General features: G+C 41.3%; 1 protein-coding gene across 1 annotated transcript in view; it reads left to right on the top strand.

Annotated features, from left to right (window-relative positions):
* The window catches only part of zgc:153039 (uncharacterized protein LOC767698 homolog), a 70,151-nt gene that overhangs the window by 27,462 nt on the left and 21,649 nt on the right, over positions 1-21,040 (top strand). The window contains exons 7-9 of the mRNA XM_038692253.1: positions 2,071-2,228; positions 8,109-8,191; positions 19,208-19,332. Of these exons, the coding sequence (XP_038548181.1) occupies positions 2,071-2,228; positions 8,109-8,191; positions 19,208-19,332 (366 nt within the window). The remainder of the gene's footprint in view (positions 1-2,070; positions 2,229-8,108; positions 8,192-19,207; positions 19,333-21,040) is intronic.

Here is a 21,040-nt window from a genome sequence, read left to right as displayed (position 1 = left end):
GTTCATAAACTTTTCACTGCAGTACCTATGCCACACACACACACACAAATAAACAAAGTAGTTGGCATTTCCTAATTTCGAGGGTGATGTTAACTTCCCCGCAGAACCTTTGTTTAGTTGATTTGTGGTAATGCAAAAGCCTGTGTGTGTGTGTGTGTGTGTGTGTGTGCGCACGCGCGTGTGTGCCGCCTGCCTCTCGGGCTCCATGTGAAATAATAGTGTGTTCAGATCTTTGGATGGAGTGAACAATACTTAACAGGGCCATGATAATAAGTATTAAAATCACTGGACCTGAAAGAAAACGTGATGAGACTCTTAACTACAAAGAAAGAGGGCGAGAGTGAAAGAGAGAAACGGAGAGAGTGAATGGACACTGGTAGAAATAAATTGAGAGAGAGGACTGAGCCAGAAAAGCAAGAGAAAAAAACCTTGAATGGGTTTTAAAAACATCATGATGAGGGAGATAGAGGTGATGAGGGAGGGGAATAGATGGATGGATTGATGTGGGTGTGTGTATTTGTGTGTATTGAAACAAAGAGAGATTGAGATGGATCGAGACAGAGAGAGAGAGAGAGAGAGAGAGAGAGAGCAAGAGAAAGAAATACTTTGCACTCTAATTCTCCTCTCTCTTGCTGTGTTGTATTGAAAAGAGGTGGGGGGGCCGGCTGCAATCATACACACCCTGCTGTGTTTTTTTTTTTTTTAACTCTCTGATCTCTCTTTCTCCATGTCTAGCGCTGCATCTCCTGCACAAACACACACACACACACACACACACACACACACTCGCTGGAGTGAGCCTCTTATTCCAGGATCTCATCATTAGGCACCCCGGTAGAGTAATCATCACTTCCTCTTCAATCTTGTTCTTTTTCATTGGACAAGTTTTGCACCCCAGAACAAATGAGTTTGAAATGACACGCAACCATTTGGACCACTTGATTTTGATTCCCTGATATGAATGTAATAAAATGGCTATGAAGATGATGGGTGTCTTCTGTGTGGTGGTGTTTTGTGTGAACATTTTCAATGCATGGTTGTAGTAGTAGATATAGGTTTTGTCTGTTTGAGGTTGACATTTGCAATTTTGAGTGAAATGTTTCGACAACGACTGGACGGCTTGCCAAGAAATTTGGTACAGACATTCATGTTCCCACAGGATGAATTGGAATAACTTTGGTGTTCCCTAAAACTTTTTATCTAGTGCCATCATCGGGTCAAAATTCTTGTCTGATGCTTTGTGGCCAAATACTTGCAAAATAAATGCTAACACGCTAAATTAAGATGGTGAACATGGTAAAGATTATATAGCCAAACACCAGCATGTTAGCATTGTCATTGTGACTTTAAGACCCTAGTGTGGCTGTCAACTCCAGTTTAGTCATAGTCACTTAAAAGTGAAAAAACATTTTAATGATAAAGAAGAAGAAAAAATATTTTATATAACGTCACTGACATTTCCAATAACTAGAAATAAAAACGCACAACCTATACAAGACCTATTGAGTTTGGCAAAACAATTCCAACTCATTGTACACTTACCGGCTATTTCTGGAGCTTGCAACTGCGTCACATGGTCTTTACTGGCGCATGGAATTTACTCATTTGTAATGGTGCTGTATCTGTTGACATGGGCGCTCAGTAGCAGCTATGATTGATCTGAGGAGGAAAGTTAAAATCATAGTCAAAATGAAAGTCTACGGTCACTACTGTTGCAATAGATTACCGCTCTACGACTTCTTTTTGCAGATCTGCCAACATACATGCCAGTACAAATAAATCTGAAATGATAATCCTGCCAATGAATTAATCGGGTTCTGTTTCTTCATTATTAGTTTGCTCCCTGTATGTGTCTTTGCTGCTCAGCTAGCCATGTTTGATTCTGCCCAAAGACCTTCCCACATATTTTATGTATTTCTATTTAAAACTATCAAATGAAACTTAAGATGCCATGAACTGAAAAAATTAATGGTTTTCTTGGTAAGTGGTTTGTAGTGAAGGCCAGAACCAAACTTCCATGAATAGTTTCTTAAAGTAATCTCTTGAATTGTGTTCTCCAAACCTTTACAGTGTCCTGCTTCAGAGGGATTACAGTTTCCTAAGAGACATCAACATCTGGCATCCCTTTGTCACCGTCGGGGTCTATTGCTCCACTCTCTCCGCTGCCATGAGCAACCTCATTGGAGCCTCACGCATCCTCTATGCCTTGGCCAGGGACGACTTGTTTGGTAGGTAACAACCATTTCCTGCTGCCGTGAACAAAGTAAAATAGACCTATTTTGTATGTTTATTACATCATTGAAAGTTTAAATGACAAAAATATTCATTTACTAGCTTTTTTCAGACTTGGTTTTAAAGCTCTGTGTTACCCATCTAAATATGACACATTTGCAAAGGTTGCTTTACAGAAAAAATAGTTGATATCATGTCAGTTTTTGCCAATAATTTATACCCCATCAGCCAACAAGCTTAATTATTGTTTCAGCAACTTTTTCCTCAGTACTCTTCTCTTTGTTTCTCTTCAGCCAATAGCTCAGTAACTGAAGTACAATAATTGATAACAACTATGAGAATTAAGTAAATAATTCTTGTAAAATGAACGTACTCAAACGCTTTAAATATAAAGTAAATGCAATGATGAACAATCAAACATAATGTTTTCTCTTAAATCAAGGATAGGTTCACAGTCTGTCTGTCTTCCAAGTCTGTCTTTAAACAATAGTCAGGGGCCCAAATAATCATTGAAACAATTGCTGCTTGCTGTGATCATTCCTCCTGTTCATATTAGCCATTAAAAGATCATAATCAAAATCCACAGTCAGAAATTGTTCCGACAACTGGAGACTAGGAGCACAAGCATGAGACACAGTCCAGGGTGCACGGCTGGTGAAGAGGTCCCGGGGCACGGAACAGAGTTAGTTATCAGAGACACAGAAAGTCAGGAATGTGGTAGTTACAATTTAAGTAAATCTGCCGCTTCAGGTGAACAACAATCTGCCGATGAGTGACTGGAGAAGATACTGCAGGAAGGAGTTAGTATCCCTCCACTACAGCTCAGCACGGAAACACAGACGGACTTTTGTACTACAAAGACTGGAAAATACCTCCTTGATATGTAATAAATCAGACTGCTGAAGACTCATTAGATTTTAGAATACTAATTTAAATAAAATAATAAAATGTGATTAGCCTGTTTCTTAAGTGGAGTGATTCATTAATAAATGTTTCAACATCAATTTGATTCACATCGTATGTGAAATACCACTAACATTAAACTAACTGTTAGTACAGTACGTTCTACTTAGGAACTAATAGCTTGATGATTGACTCAGAAGCCTCTGATATCCTTAATTCTGAATCTCACCAGCAAGTTTCGATGAGAATAAGGCTGAATAGAGCTTATTATAATAATATATTAACTTCAAATAAAACTTGTATAAAAAATACTTTTTTTTGTTTTTTGGGGTTATTATAAGCCTTGGGAGGTGATCGCTTTTTAGTGTGTACAGCCATGTGTGCTGTGAATGCCTTAAGAGTAGAGACTGGACAGGAGTGGGACTTTACCCCTATTTGAGTAATGTACAACGTTTAGACTGAGGAGCAAGAAACATCACTTCATGCTTCTTGAAAGTTTTAACACAAAAACATCTTGTCATGTTTGCCATGAAGTTATTCCCACAGTCAGTCCCATATCAAGCGAGCGCAGCATTTGTGTCATTTCGACTTTCTGTGTGAATCCATGCTGCCTGCTGCTTGGTCATTATTAATGACTGTGAGCAACTTCCTTAAACCATCCTCCCTCTGCTCCTTTGTGAAGTCTATTGCAAATTGATTTGGCGTGTGTGTGTGTGTGTGTGGGTGTGTGTGTGTGTGTGAGGGGAGGTAAATGACTGTGGCGTGATCAGACGGAGCAGAGGCAGATGACTCTTGTTCTGCTGTCTGTTCACCAACGGCAGAAGGGTGAACTTAGATTAATCTGTTTAATTAAGAGCCTCACTGTGGAACCATAAATGTGTAACGGTCTTGTAGGGAGTATGACATGGTTAGTATGACCACACTATAAACTGTATGTGCGTATGTGTGTTGGGGGGGTTCTTCTTGTTGTCTTTCATGTATGCTGCTCACAGCTTAACCTTGTCACTGTCCTATGCAAACAGTGTGATGGATGCGGCAGTTTTCCAACAAATGCACACAAAGTTTACTCTGCCATCCCACACATCTTCCATTTCTTTCGTCTCTATAACTCACTTATCTCGACTCCTTCACCTCTGGCCTGCCTTTCTCCATTCTCTCAATCACTCAGTCTACTCCTCTCAGTTGCATTGATTTGACTTTAAAGTCTCTTATCAGCTGTGAAATTTAGTCCTTAACTCACATTCCCTGTCCAGCAACAATCACCTCCCTCCCCAGTTCCAGTCTCCCTGTTTTGAGTTGCTCTTCTAGTCCTTTTTAGGTGCCTGTGGTTGGGTCTGTCTTTCATTCTTGATAGGTAGACTCTACAGTACAGAGCTGCCACGAGATTCAGCACAAATGTCATGAAATGTCATATGTGGAAAAAAAGGAGAGGCTGTATGTAAATGAATTGTCTTCCAGTAAACTGTACAGCCCTTTAAGGTATTAAATGAAGTGTCAACTTAGTTTGTCTCCCTCGCTGTCTCGCCCGCCCACTTGCTTTGCCTCTCTCTCGCGCTCTTCTTTCCTGGCTAGACGGCTAGTTAATTACATAAATTTTGTTTTAAATGTCAGTACCATTAGAAATTGCCATCCCTCATCTAAATCTGATCTGATCTGTAAGCTGTAACATTATCACTCCGTCTGAGGTCTGATGTTTCATAATCTGGTTTGTATCTGTTACTATAGGAAACAACAGGGGCACAATCCACGTGTTTTAAAGCGCTCTTAGTTAGATGATGGTTAGATTCATAGTAGATGAATCGGTTTTCCCAACAACTTTAAGCACATCCAGGCATTTCGTAAGAGTAATGTCTAGTTCACGCAGTCCACTAATACTATAAAACAACTGGCTCCCAGCACAACACTGACTGCAGCACAAACTCCAACATAAATTCCACGTAAGGATAAAAACAACAAGCCCATCAGACCAAACGAGATTCAGATGATGTCTGGTGAAAACAATCAACATCAGAAAGGCTGGAGAAACACAGAGAGAGTCACATTGGCTCGCCGGCTAACTCCGAGCAGTCGCTAATGTTATCCGGTGCAAAGTTGTATCGCTTTCCACATTACTTCACCAACTAACTGGACCCATATCACTATCCTTTGTATCACCGGTATTATGTCATAGTGTTGATTTAGTCTGCAAGAAAGGATGTAACGACACACAGCAAATGTGGAGCCATTTGTTTACTAGCCTATATTGATGCAGACAGAGCAGCCGCTACATTAGCACAGACCTGCTGCTCTTTGCTTTGTAGCGTTCGTTTTATATTTATTGTTGTTTTATTGATACTCAGGTACACAGCTTCTCCACCTCTCAGTCGCTGTAACTAACGTGACCCACATGATATAGAATACTGCAGCAAAACGGCGACAACAACACAGAGGAAGGGCCATTCACTATCACTACAGTAAAGTTACTTACTGTTATAAAGTGTGGCCACAATCTCATTTATTATATTTAGTCTAGCTCACTAATCGTTTTGTTTTCATCCAGTACATTTAGCTGTGCTCACATTGATGAGCCTCCGGTGAAAGACACACAGAGAGGAATGTTAGTTGCTGAAAAGCAGCAAGCGAGCTGACGCCGATTCAGCTAAATGCGGTCACTGTAACATTATCATGCAACGAGCATGGATTAGTTCAACCTGCAGCTGATAAAAATATTACTGTAAGGTTGCAGTAGGTGTTTACCTGAGTTTCCAGCATGATGTGTGAAGCTGTCTCCCTGTCTGTCTATACAGACAGGGAGACAGACTGTCTTTCATACAGCTGCTTCCTGCGCTGTATGAAAGGTATGGAGCCGGTGTTGATCTGCCTCTGAGCTGGGAACATTGAAGTAACAGAGTCTGAACGTGTCTGTATGAAAAGCCACAGCTGGCATGCCGGCGTTTCTGCGTTTATTGTGGGATCTCTGTATGAAAGCGGTTGTATTTCGGCTTATGCTCGCTCATGAGTTCAAGCAAGCATGTGTACGAGCACACGCCTGGCTGCAATCTGCTGTCATTTAGGAAGATATATTGGCCTAGCGAATGCAGGCGTCGGCCAATGCAGATTATTGCAAAATGCCAGATAACGGATCAAAAGTTGAGCCAGGTTCAACTTTTTTACTTGAGCCTTAATGGTCCTGTTGAAAAGAATGAGGGGGCTGCGTCTTTACACATAATCCTAATTTTGTTCTAAACATCAAGATGGTGTATTTTAACGATCTAAGTGCACAGGTGAAGCGCATGGTGCAGTCATGTTTTGGGCGTGTCCAGCTCCAGTTTGCTAGTTTGTCGTGGTAAAAAAGCTCAGTGCACCAGGTGCATGGTTCTAAAGAGTTGTGTTAGTCTGTGAATATTCATGGGTGTGTTTTGGGCTTAACATGCAATAAACCAATCAGAGTGTCATTTCCCATTCCCTTTAAAAGCCAGGTGCTCTTGTGCCTTGGCGCATAATGGCAGATAATTGACGCATTATTAAAACCATCAATTGATTGATTGAATTGCAGACTCACAGCAGAGGGGGGATGTGGACAGAAGCGTGGATGTGATATAAAAACTGTCTCTGATTATGAAGCCTAATGTTACTCTGCAGCTCTGTGGTTTATCAGTGAAATGTCTGAACTCCACTGTTGACTGGAGTTTGTTACAGACAGACCTTGTCTCCTCTATAAAACGTCTGGATCCTCCGTGCGCTGTGTTATTATAAACTATGATGACCCGGTCGTGGTCACATCTCTCCCTCTTCCAGTGGTTTCTTTATTTTGTGTTTTATTGATGTATAAGTGTTTTCTTTAACGATTTACTTTCAAGATTAGAGAGGCTGCTGTCAGTCATTTTAAATGTTTCCATATGCGCAGTAAAGTCACAGCAAATACCGTGAGGCGTTTAGGTAGCAAAACAAAAACACTGTAGTTATAAACGTGACATGACAGGACAGAGGAAACAGAATTCATCTTTTAGCTTCTGAAATACTTTAGACGCTCTGATGGAGCTCAGGATTGATCAGGAGGACGGCTGCTTTACTCTAAACAGTTTCACTGTATGAACCTGGACTGTGTGTGAGACTTTTTGGATGTGTAGAAGAACACAGGACATGAATTAAGATTCTGTCCGATCCTGTGGGCGTGTCGGGAGATTTTAATAATCAACGAAGTTACGCTGCTGTGCCTCGTGCGTAAATGAGCACAGCTTCTCTCTTACCATTAGAATAATGCGCCCCTAAAATAACAAACAACAGTGAAATGCAAGACAGGGCGCCATGTGTCTTATTTACCTTGCGTGGTATATGTGGTATACAGCTGCTAGAAGGAGCGATCAAAGTCTCCAAAAGAGTGGGTGGGAGACGGATGGCACATCCACTGGAGCAGGTATTAATTGTTCTAAATCCTGCAGGACTGAGCTGGTATGAGGTTAAAACATTGCATGCAGACCATGCAGATCTCTACCACCCTGTAGTCTTCCACTGTTGTTTATTTCAGATTCTCGTTTTTGTGAATCGCAAAGAAAATGTCCACTGGCAGCAAACTTTGCATGTCAAGTGAACACATTAATACTCCTTGAAGACTTGTGGGAAGTGTCATAAATGATCAGGAATAGCAGTGAGGAGGAGGTGTCAATAGAGGAGCTCAAGTTAAACTGAGCAAGTGTGAACTTGTGAAGTGAACAGGCATCTCTTTGTGTGACATCTGATCGACAAGGAACATACACCTGCCATTTCAGTTAGTGTATGCCCACAGTGTGTCCAGAATTGAGTTACATTTTCCATTGTTGAGAAACATGCCTGCTGACATGGAGGAATTTCTCCTTCAAACCCAAGGATCTAATTCATTACATGAATTCTTCCTTTGATTAAACCTTTCTGTCCACATGTGTATCCAGGATCTAACTGATGTTGGTGCTGCTAAAGTTTTTTGTTTTCACCAAGATTTCTTTTCGTCCTTGTAGGTAAGGCTCTATCTCCGGCTAAGAAGACGTCCCGCAGTGGTAACCCGTGGGTCTCGGTGCTCATCTCCTGGTTCCTTGTGCAGGTTAGTTGAGATAAATCAATACCGAATAATTGAGATTAATTAAGATGTGTGTTATTTGACAAAAGTAATCATTAAAGGTGAAATCCCAGCAAATCTGCCAGTTTAGTCTAAAAGTACCGACACAAAACATAAAATAAAAGGTATTTTATTTTGATGTGGTGTAAAGAAAATGTTGAACATCAATGAACATGAGACGATGGTGGTGGTGCTGGTGGTGGCACAGTAGTCTCCTTTTCTCCATGGCTGGCTGACAGCTCTTCCAACTCTTGAACGGTCTGTCACATGTGCAGATGTTCATCCAGACGGACAATCTTAAAATTTAAAAGCATTTTCTTAGTCAAATCTGCAATTGTGATGTGCATCTGTTTGCTAGCTAGTATGGTATCTACACTGTCAAACAATAGCCTTCTACTTACAGAATTGATTTTTGAAATTGCATATTTGACACTCATCACTCAATTTAAGTTTCTGGCTGAGGCATTTTGTCTTTCCTTCGAGGTGAACTAAAGCGTGATATTCACTGCTGTGAGAGGGATGTCAGGTGCGTGGGAAGAATATTCGAATCCCAAAATTGAAAATCGAATACCTTCTTAAGAAACAAATATTCCAATATTCAGGTCCAGCCCTACAACATTCACTAACTGGCTCTTGTAAATTAAAAGACTAAAGTGTAAAACATTTGAATTAGTGTTGGGCGACCAATAGACCCAATAATATATAGCGTCAAAGGTCAAGAATACAGATACAACACTGGCCTTAGACAACTGAGCTACAGGAGCAATGTAGCTCAGTACAAAAGGAAGGAAGAGAAGCGGCAAACAAGCTACTATTATTTATGGATAATAGATGCTGGAGAATGATCTCCAAGATGGCGCTGAGTATAGCTGCCTCAGTGTTAGGTGCGCTTTGTTTTTGTGTGTTAATTCAGTTTTTGGCTGTGATTCCCGGAGCTCTTTCACCAGGGAGCAGCTCGTGAACATCAGGGGAACAAGTCCAATGGATTTAATTCCCACTTTTCTCGAGTCATCAGTGGTGTTATTGGACATTTTGGTGAAGGGTTGTTTCACTGTCGCTCGCACTGTGAAGCGCCGCAGGAGAAGAAAAAGAGCGGGGTCGCTCGTGCGTCTTCGCTACCGCTACCGGCAATATTTCTCTCCAACGTTCTGGTGGGGAAAAACAGAGACTTTTATTCATCTTCTGTTCTGTGCTTCACGGAGACGTGGCTGTGTGAGCTGATACCGGACTCCGGGCTGTAGCTGGCAGGCTTCCAACTGGACAGAGCGGACCATGACACACAACTCTCCGGCAAATCAAAGGTGGAGGTGTCTGTTTTTTATATAAACAATGGCTGGTGTAGCGACGTTACAGTGATTCAGCAGCACTGTTCTCCTGATCTGGAATTTCTTATCATTAACTGTAAACCATTTTACTCCCTCGTGAGTTTGCTTCATTCACTCTGGTCGGTGTTTACATCTCGCCGCACACCAAACGTGAACGACGCACAGAGCATGCTGGCAGACCGGATACTGTGTGGAGCAGACAAACCCGGACTACCTTGTTATTGTTCTCTGTGACTTTAACAGGAGAAATCTCAGCCAAGAACTCCCCAAAAACAGACAGTTTATAAAGTGTCCAACCAGAGAGGGGAACACTTTCGATCACTACTACACCACAGTTAAGTGCTATATTTCTGCGTCAAATCGACGGCGTAGCCTCTGCGTAGCCCCCTACCCTACACTGTCACCTACGCCGTCGCCTGACGTGCACCTCCTCAAAAATGTAACTACACGTTGAGGCAATGCAGACCATAAGCACTGTGATTGGCTGGCCAGCCTTGCAATGCCTCCGAGCCGACAGGAAGTGCCCGTGCTTTGAAGTAACTTTTTTACTAGCAGACAAAACGGTGGCTGTAACGCGGTGGATCAATATATTTGACTGTCACAACCCAAGTGAAATGACACTATCACTATCAAAATGTGATCCATTCGGTCGATAACATTTGAAAAGGCTACACCAGCCGCAGGTTTACAATTTTACCCCCATTCACGTTAGCGGAGGGCTAAACCGGAAGTTAGACTGCTCGGCCGGCAAAAGTCAACACAGTGGACGCTGGAGCGCTACTGCCGACTGGCGTTTGGGGGTGTAATCTATTAATGTGGGGGTGTAATATAAATGCCTGGCTACGCACGTAGACCCTACGCAGGAGTATAAATCAAGCTTTAGCAGTGCCTATCACGCCGTCACACGCTCTCCACTGGGACGCTCTGATCATGTGATAGTCCATCTGATTCCTGCTTGCAGGCAAAAACTAAAGCTCTGTAAACCTGTAGTGAGGACATCAAAGAAGTGGACTACTGCAGCTATTGAGGATCTTCAGGTGTGTTTGGACTGCACTGACTGGGACGTTTTCAAGAAGGCTACCAACAATCTGGATGAGTTTACAGAGGCTGTGACGTCCTGCATCAGCTTCTGTGAGGACACATGTATACCAACACAGACCAGGGTGAGTTTACAACAATGGCAAACCCTGGTTTACAGCTAAACTCAGACAGCTAAGGCTGGAAAAGGGCGTTAAAGTACAGGTTTAGCAAGGAGGTGCGAGAAGCTAAACGACTATACTCGGAGAGACTAAAGAACCAGTTCTCTGTAAACGACCCAACTTCTGTCTGGATGGGGTTCAGACAGATCACAAACTATAAACCCAAAGTCCTCCACTCCATAAACGATTCTCTGGCAAATGAGCTGAACCAGTTCTACTGCCGCTTTGAGAGTCAGTCGGACACCATCCCCCGTGACTCCTGCTCAGCTTCAGCTTCAGTCCACCACTTCTTCCCCTCCCTCCTCAGAACTGGCCAGCTCCACTCCCTCCCCAGGATCCTGTTTGTGGACCACCCTCATTGGGCTCATCTCTGGTGGGGATGAGCCGCGTACAGGTGGGAGATTGACCATCTGGTCACCTGGTGCAGCCAGAACCACCTGCAGCTCAACGCTCTGAAAACAGCAGAGATGGAAGTAGACTTCAGAAAGAGCCCAGCCCCACCCTCCCCAATCATCCTGTGTGACTCTCCAGTCACTACTGTGGACCCCTTCCGCTTCCTGGGCACTGTTCTCCCAGGACCTCAAGTGGGAACTGAACATCACCTCCCTCACCAAGAAGGCCCAGCAGAGGATGTACTTCCTGCGGCAGATGAAGAAGTTCAGCCTGCCAAAGACAATGATGGTGCACTTCTACAGCGCCATCCTCACCTCCTCCATCACCATCTGTTACGCTGCTGCCACTGCTAGGGACAAGGGCAGGCTGCAGTGTATCATTCGTTCTGCAGAGAAGGCGATTGGCTGCAGTCTTCCTTCTCTTCTGGACCTGTATTCCTCGAGGACTCTGAGGCGAGCATGAAAGATTGCAGCTGAGTCCTCCCACTCCGGACACAAACTGTTCCAGACTCTCCCCTCTGGCAGGAGGCTGTGCTCCATCAGGAACAAAACCTCTCGCCGAAAAAACAGCTTCTTCCCGTCTGCAGCTAGCCTCATTAACAAGGCCCGGGTCCCTCACTGACACTCCCCCCTTGACAATGATACAAATGTCTTTGCACATGTAAATACTGTTTCGTCTCGCACATATTTGTTGTTGATTGTTGATCTTTGCTTTTGTATATTTTTATGTTGTCAGTTTATATAATTATATGCATACAATGTTCTCTTCCGTTACGTTACTGCTGCACGGCACAGACCCAGAATAACGCACATGTATAGATCTGCAACGTTGTTCTTGTATTCCATATTTATATATTTCTACATTTATTTATGTTGACTGTATGTGTAGCACCTTATCACCACGGCAAATTCCTCGTATGTGTAAAACACTACTTGGCAATAAAGCTCCTTCTGATTCTGATGCAAGTTTGGCAAGGTAGTGGGACAAAATCAGCCCATTTTCTCTTGTTTGGATTGTGAAGTCTTGTCATAGAAACATTGCTTAGGCAGGAAGATCAAAAAGCCCTCCTGTTTAACTTGAGAGAATGCTTTCTTCAAACAGAACTGATTCATTTAGAGGAGAAACTAGATGAGTTTGATGTCTTTCTTTCCTGGAACTGCTCAGTCTTCATCCATGCAAACCTGTCATATTGTTCTTTAATTTTGTGCATTTGTAACAAAATTGCAAAAGTCAGTCATTTTGTTGACAAAAAAAAGAGCGCCAGGACCACTGAATTCTCGTGATTTTAATAGTCTTCAATGATTTTCCCAGAAAAGTATGAAAAAAAACTGAATATAATGAGTTAATTGTATTGGTTGCCACCAGTTGCCATTGTTTAAAATGTGTGTTTTTAACTGCCATTTAAAAGAAAATACATATAAATAGTTTTGATCAGGATGCCTGACCCAGCCCCAGATAAGTGGCAGAAAGTAGATGGATAGATGTATGGATTGATAGTTTTAATTCTCAGGCATTTGGTGTAGTTACACAGGTATGTTTATTGCAAGCAAAGTTACGGCTAAAATGTTTACTGTGGTCAAATACGAGCTGTGGGAGTGGTTGCTACATTCCCACTAAGGAATGAAAGAATAGGCACTTCTCTCATCATCCCCCATGATTGATGTAGTCCCTATTTGGGCTCATCACTAACAAAAGTCTCAAAGTGACTAACTCATAAATATAGGGCTACCTTTAATCAGTCAAAGTAACGCTTAAAATGTTGGCACACGAGAAAGGAGCACATAAAATTATATCAACAACAGACAGGGACCGATCAGACAGAGGCCAGGAATATGGAAGTATTGGGACAGCTGAACAGAACAAACTGTCACTTTTTTTCTAAGATCAAAGAAGGAAAAAAAAAATGTCTGTAGTGTTTTTTTTCTCTTGTATTGTGTCTTCTAAGTATGGGAAAGAAGTCAATTTAGACTGAGGAGAAAATATTGGCAGAGGGGAGGAGGGTGAGGATAGAGACAAAGAGGAGGAGGATGATCTTAGGAGCAAATAGGCCTGACTATCATCATTATCAGAGGTGAGTGTTAAAGGCTGAATGGCTTGTCATCATTTGCGCTCTCTTTCTTTCACTCTCTTGTCCCTCTCTTGTCCTCTTCTCTTCATCCCTCTCCACTCTCCAGGAGTGGAGGAGGAGCAATTAGGTGGAAATCGTTAGCTGAGCCGCCGCCGCCGCCATCAGAGATCATTGACTCTCGTCCTCTTTTTCTCTGCCTCTTCCTCCACCATTCGAATGATTCACTGATGACAAGTCTGATTGTAATCTGGACTCAAACACTCACACACTGCAGGATTGAAGAAGGGGGAGGGGGAAGGCACCAGCCAATGCTTTCTTTTATTGGACTTTTAAGGAAAGTGAATATAAACGGACTGCAAGAACAAGATAAAGAAGAAAAACAGAAAAAGTTCGAAGAGGACAGAGTTGTATAGGTGAGGTGAAAGTAAGCTTCAGCCCAGCACAGATGCATGTGATGGAAAAGATGAACACTGCAAAGGAGGGTGACATTGAAATTGTGCATTGGTCGGTTTTATTCAGTCCCTTCAAGAATTCACAATCTTGTGACTGCAAGAATAAATCCAAATGTGGCCAAAACCTTACCTTACCAAATATTTTTGAATCCCTGCATACTTTAGCGAAATCGGTCAAGCTATAACAATGCTTTCCAATGTTACCATCCATGACAGTTTCCTGCACAAAAACAATCCAATTCAAAGAATAAATTACATTTAAATTGATGCAGTTTTCAATATGTCAGTCGAACAAATACGAGAACATAGTTTCATTTATTGTTATCACATGTTCGTTGCCTTATCGAGCCAAACGCTATGCGTTCAAACACAAGCGGAATGCGTTGGGTTTAATCTCTTTTCAAACGGGGGAATCCAAATTAGTACCTGGGTCATCCTGTCTTGCGTGTGTGTGTCTCCCCCTACAGCCAGTGATGTCTCTACTCGGGAGGAATGCCCCTTCCTGCAGATCAGTTATAAAGGGGTGGAGCTCCGGTGCCCCCTTTCCTCTGGTGCACAAGCGTTGCGTGAAAGTGCGTTTTTTTTTTTTACCCACCAAACACCAGGCTTCAGCTTCACAAAAAGAAATGTCAGTGTCAGACTGAGTTAAATTTCATTTTGTAGCCTTTCTGTCAGATTTTGCCTCCTTTTCTTCATGCAGTCAGTACGTATTAATATTAATGAGGGGCGTTTCACTGACCATTTATAGGCAACTATGGGCGTTTGAAGGGTCGGACATGGAGCTCCCTCTCATGTGTCACATTTCAAGTTGATTGTGATTTATAAAGGGAACTTGCTTACAACTGTGCGTACGCACGGTTTTATAAGTCTGAATATTTTTTGCCGGACGCCATTTTTGGCTTTTGGGCGCATGTACACTTTTAGTGAGGTTTCTACGCACTGTTTTATAAATGAGACCCCAGATCTGTTTATTGACAAATTACACTGTGGGCACTTTTTAGTGTTTCTTATTTACTTCTCAATTAAACAATTACAAATATTTAATATATATGTATATACTGCAACTTATTGCTTTGTTAGCCATGCTGTGCATGCATCTGAACCCAACACAGTTAATCAAGCACAGTCCAGTTGTTACCTGTAACCCTGAGACAATTCTGGGAAAGCAATGGCTTTGTAATCCAAAGCATTACTCAGCTGCTTCCACTCAATTTTTTTTTATTTAATAAAACTGTCTGTGTGAGGCCACTTATTTCAGTGAAATTATAGCAATTTATGCACACTGCTTTCTAGTAAAAACAGCCTTTCAAATCGCGATACAAAAACATAACACGGAGAGATTTAGACACACATACACACTCATCTCATGCACACTTTGTGCCTTTGTGACAGCAGTTGTCCATGCTGGCCTGTGTCTGAGTTAATGGCTAATTAATGCTCTGGTAGAGTCGGCTCCCAGGGGAGCGCTGGAGAGACACCCACTGACTTTGACTGTCAGAGGACAGAGATGCTCTCTTACCCACTTTTCTTTCCTCTCTTCTTCCCATCTCATCTTTTCCACTCTTCTTCTTTCACTCTCCCCCTCTCTATCCTCATTGCTCCCTGGGTTCATCATTTTGTCTCTCATTCTGACCGCCTGTCAATAATGTGATCATTAATCACAATTCCCCATCATTACCACCTCTCCTCTCCCCTTTCATTGTACTTCTGCTTCATGGTCACAAAGTTTAGTGATCAGAGTTGCTACTTTCTCCCCTCCATAAATTCCATCGATATGCCCTTGAGTTTAAGAAAATATACTCCAGTGGAGATTCTCTGCGGCCAATCGTAAAACACATGATAATTGGAGAGAGAGACTGTGTTTGTTCCTAGGTACGCTACGGTACTTACCTCCTTGTTCTGCACATCAGTCTCAGCAGCTCGCATACAGATAAAGAAAGCACACATGATGAAACCACAGAAAATGTTTCGTTCATTACAGAAGAAATAATGATGGCCTTTTCCTGAAAGATACTGTTTATGCACACTTTGTGTTTCTCCTCCAAAGTAAGGTGCATGTGGAAAGGAAGGTAGCGATGGGGAAGATTCCCATTGTTAAAACATGAAAGTGTTCACGCCAATTCAATACAAGATTTTTGGTAACGAGTGTAATTTACACACTGAATGAATAGTTAAGCTACAGTTCTATGATGGGCACAGCTGACCATGTGTTGGGTTGCATTCAGTTAGGGTGTAGTTACTTCGTATGATTGATTTCAGCTGATGGGGAAATTCATGTGTGTGTACTTTGAGTTTCAAGAAAGCTATCAGAAAGTATAAAAACCCACAATTCATTTTAAGAGATTCTTCACAGGACTTCTTTTTCAGGTAATTTTACTTATTAGGTTCACACTCTCATCATCCTCATTTCCTGTAGCAGCTGGCAGCTTTCAGGGATAAAGCCTTAATAAATCCACCTGCCCAGCACCAAACAGCAAATAGATAAAGTTAGCAGCTAGGTGGCGAACCTTGAACCGTCTAGCAGCTAAAGAGCCAGATATTTCCTACAGGACTAGATGCACACTAAACCAGAGTTAAAAGGAGAGTGAAAATTGGACTTAAATTTGTCCAGTGGCCAGACACGAGACACTGATGATGCCTGCATGATGTGTAAATAGTCAATTGTATGTAAACAAGTTCACCAAAACAGCTTTATAAGGTAATGATACAGTATGATCATGTTATGTAAGCTTATTGCGCTACCCCTAAGTTGCCAGTGGTTTTAAAATGTCACTATTATAGTGATCAACATTAACACAGTTATCAGCATTATCAAAGTATTGTTAAAATGTGCTAAGAATGTAATCAAATTTTTTTTTTTAAGTACTCACAATGAAATCTTTTCATCGACTTTTATTTTGAAAAGTTTTCAGCAAAGTGACTTTTCATTTGCATGTTTTAAAGTTATGAAGTATGACCTCAAGCACAAATAAGTCTAATAGGATTGCAATTTCAATGAGCCCAACAACTGACATACAGAGGGGTCTTTAGCGTTTGTCCTGTTGGAACACTTTTCCAAACAAAATATGTTTGTTGGGTGACTAAACTACGTAACAAGTTATTGTGTGCAGTGGGCGAATATAATTTGCAGACACACGACTTATACAGCTGCGGAACAACATGTAGTCAGGTCAGACAGACGGATCAACACATCTTCCTCCATTCCAAAGTCCCCATCATGCATCGAGTTAAAAGTTAACTGAGCTGGCATTTGCTATAAATTAGTGGGTGGTGGTTACGAAGATGACTCATAAGGATCAAAGTGTTTTGCTGCTTTCCCAGCAATTTTCTTCGATCAAGTTTCAGTCAGTGCTCTTATAATATCCAAAATACGACCACACTTCAGACTCTGAGAGGTTGAGGCTGTCACTGCCTTCTGCCATGTTTCCATTCACCCAGAGCAAACCCACGTTGCATGCTGCACCTGCGCACCTGCATCTGGGAGACTGTTCCTAACTTTGGTTGATGCTGGACAGTATTTACTGTATATCAAAGTGCGGTAATTGAACACAATTTGAAAGGCTAATACGAACTGTCTGGAAGTGACCATGGTTTATCATTAAACCATCCCTTCAAGTGAAACAGTCGAAGCTCTTACTGCTTTCACATTTGTGGTAGCTCGCAAGTGAGTTACACAGAGCCCTGTTCACACATTCTGATGTCAGAGAACATGGCAGGGTGCAGTACTACTTATAATGGGGTCATCATTTCCCTCCTCTATTAGAAGTCACCTACTACTCCTCAATCAGAAAGGGTGGTGAATGTCATACATTCAGTATTATTCAGTATTATTAGATTTACTTTCCCTCCAAATGAGGCAGTGAGAATTCTAAATGAAACTGGACTTGGCTGTGTTGTCATATATCTGCTGTTGCTAACATAGCTGACTGCATGCAGCTGAACAGCAGCCTAGATACCATCTTAATTAAAACTGAACATGAGCTTCAATCACTGGGTCCCAAAGTGGAGTCTGGGGACCACCTGTGGTCCTACAGTAGTCCCCAGTAAAGTGTAGAACAGTTTAATGTTAACAGTGTCTTGCTCCCTAGATGTTGTTCAAATCTGTTCATGGTGTTACCTCCCAACTACAGTGCAGAGAGATAATCATATCTAACAGCAGAAAATCTTCATAAAGTGTCTTGGGTGCAGAATGGACTAATGCTCAGTTATCTGGGGATCATTGACTTAAAAAAACTGTGGTGGAACCTCCAGACTAGATAACAGCTTATTTAAAGCCCATATGTGCAACATTTTATCAAATTATTTTGATGGCATATGTTTTTATTTGTACAAACATGGGGCAATGCTGGGTTTCTACCATTCATCGTCAGTGGTTAGGGTTCGGATCTGATAGCTAGTACCGTTTTGGATCCAGTTCCCAGTTTGCAAAAATACCCATATACCTTAAGCTTAGAGAATAATGTGTCTATTATGAAACCTTTTATTTATTCTGTTTTATTAAAGAGAAAATGCTGCTGTCGCTAACATCACAACAACGGCATATTTTTTTTGCCAAACTAGAAAGTTGCTGAGTCCGAGCCACTTCGCTTGTTTCCCATTAACAGAGCCAGGGCTGTGGACAAACACTGGATATTTTTTCTGCGCAAACACAGAACAGACAGCTAGCGGACTGTGCGGAGATATTTGCTGAATTCAACAAAAAGATGTCTTTTGTCTTAGAATCACATACCTGGCCTTTAAAAGACTATTTTGGAACACCATTGTATGACTGCACACAAATGGTGTGTTTTTGTAGTTCAGCAACTCTCGAGCAGTGATCCATTTGATTGCTCTACGTCAGTGTTTAAAGAAATTTGTGTGCATTTATATCTATGTTTAAAGCTCATAAACTTAATTGGTCTGTATCGGGACCTCTGCAAAGAAACCTATAAAAGTGGATATGTACAGTAAGTAGTGGTCCAACTTTTCCATCTTCAGCTGCTCATCTCATTTTCAGGTTTTAGGTAGGAACATTATTGTGTGAACATTACTCAGGCTACTGACTAGTGTTTTAGTGAAGGAGATTGTAGATCTAAATTGAATCTTGGTTTTAGTCATTTATAACTTAGTAACTTACTTTCAGAAAGGGATTAGGCATGATTTGGATTTGATGAGAGCATTCAATTTTTGGATGTGGTATCTGTAAAATACAAACAAATCATTTAGTTGGGGTCAGGTACATCTGAGTAACTGCATTGCTGTCACCCACAGTGTCTTTTTTGAAACTCCCAGCAGGAGTTGCTGGAGTCAGAAATCTTTAAAGTCTCCCTCCACACAAAAATCTGTTTTGCTTATTGTTACTTCCCTTGAGTGTTTGAGTTACACACAGAGCAGTCTCCTTATTTTTACTTAAAAAGCACATGAACATGCACATCGTGTGCTGGACTACATATTTTAGATTTGTGTTTTTGGGTGCGAAAAGTGAGTGGGTGCATTAAAATGCACTGTCCAGCTGTGGAATGAATGTTAATCCCCTGTCTATTTTCCCTTTTTCCTTCTTCCTTTGTTTTGTTCTTTCGTTCTAGCTGGTGCTGTTTTCAGGGAAGCTCAACACCATCGCCAGTATTGTGACCATTTTCTTCCTGTTGGTTTATGCAGCTGTGGACTTGGCCTGCCTCGCTCTGGAATGGGCCTCTGCACCTAATTTCAGGTAAACATGTGTCACTTACTCAACACATACACACACACACGCATGCGCGCACACTAACACATACACACACACACACAAACATTACCTGTCATAATGAAGGCCTGTGGTCGACACCCTGCGATGTGACTTTCTATAGCACATTTTCCTCACAAGACAAACTCCTCCGCTTCTTTATTTTCCACCTCTGCCATTGTTTATATATGTGTGTGAGGAGGTGGTTGTTTGCCAGCTGGATGCTGCTATGGTGACAGTGTACTAATTAAAAGACATAAAACTGGCCACTGCTTATAGCCCCATATTGGAGAGGGACCAACAATAAAACTGAGTTTGTGTGTGTATGTTTGTTTTTGTGAGGGCTCAGCCTGAACTGGATGCTCAAGTAACAGCGCATGGAGATGCTTAGAGATTTAAATTTACAATGTTTGTGTGTGTGTGTGCATCGGTGAGTGTGTTGTTTGTATTCCTAGGACACTTGCAATGATCCTGATTTATAAAAGCTCCCTGAAGCCATTTCCACACAACAGCAGCAAAACCTGAGGACAGTGTTTGTGTATATGTGGCTCGATGATTACATCATGACATCAACACGGCCAGAGTTTGGCATTTGATTCACTCTGCAACTTTTTATGAGTTTGTCTATATTTTCTGTGTGAAGTCTTGATCATGTCACAAATATTGTCATCCAAAGCTTAAATTTATAAAAGTACATCTCCAAATCCAATAACCGACATTGTTTTTCAAAAGACATACAGTATCTTCCTTGATTAAACTCCTCTACTGGCTGTGAAATACATTTGAACATGATAACTGCTACTGTTTTTATTTATGGAGCGGAGAAACTGTTCAAACACCATACGTCACTTTGTCGTTGGCCGTATATGATATGACTGATATGTGATTTTTATGTCCGATACCGATTTCGATATGAGGATTTTAAAATCCGATAGCCGATATATCGGCCAATGTTCTTTTTCCCTCTTATTTTAAGAAACACTTAACATAAGCAAAGATTATCCCTAACATTTGTTATGTTGAGACCTCACCATGATACCATTACATAATGCAGTTTAAAAAATAACGTTTCTTGTTAGCAATAGTACTTTGAACAAAAGTACAACAAAATATATTAGATAAATAAGAGTCAAACATATAAAACTACAGAAAACATTTTCAAAATATCTGATTTATTATAAATTGCTACTACAAATGAACATTAAATTAAATAGTGTATTACTGTGGGAGCCATCAAAACTATAAAAAATACCAATATATTACTACTACTAAAAATAATTATAATACAATACCAGGAACTGCAGCGCCCCCTCTGGTGGGCAAACTATGCAACACTCATGACATGAGGGAAGGATCCGACTCTGTTTGTCTATTTTTATAATCATATTGGCCGTTATAAATACGATGCAGATATATCTGCAAGTAGCTTATATCGGCCAATAATATCTGCAAAATGATAAATCGGTCGGGCTCTAGTATATGAGTTGTAAGACATGGGAGATCATTTGCAGCTTTTCAGAGGTGGAAAAGTTATTCTAAAATCAAGAGTTCAATCAAAAAAAAGAGTTCTTCCTATAATATAATTATCAGCACAATGGGATTCATTCAACTGTTGTGCTTCTGAATATTTTGTAGGATGATTTATTGGATTAAATTAATAGGTTCATAATTGCACTACAACTTCAGTCTTTCTCTG

This window comes from Micropterus salmoides, unplaced genomic scaffold, assembly GCF_014851395.1.
Source record: "Micropterus salmoides isolate LMB-PRFRI ecotype aquatic unplaced genomic scaffold, ASM1485139v1 Ms_hic_scaffold_3, whole genome shotgun sequence".
NCBI classification, from domain to species: domain Eukaryota; kingdom Metazoa; phylum Chordata; class Actinopteri; order Centrarchiformes; family Centrarchidae; genus Micropterus; species Micropterus salmoides.
The sequence above is the reverse complement of the archived record's forward strand: the minus strand, read 5'-3'. Positions and strand labels throughout refer to the sequence as shown.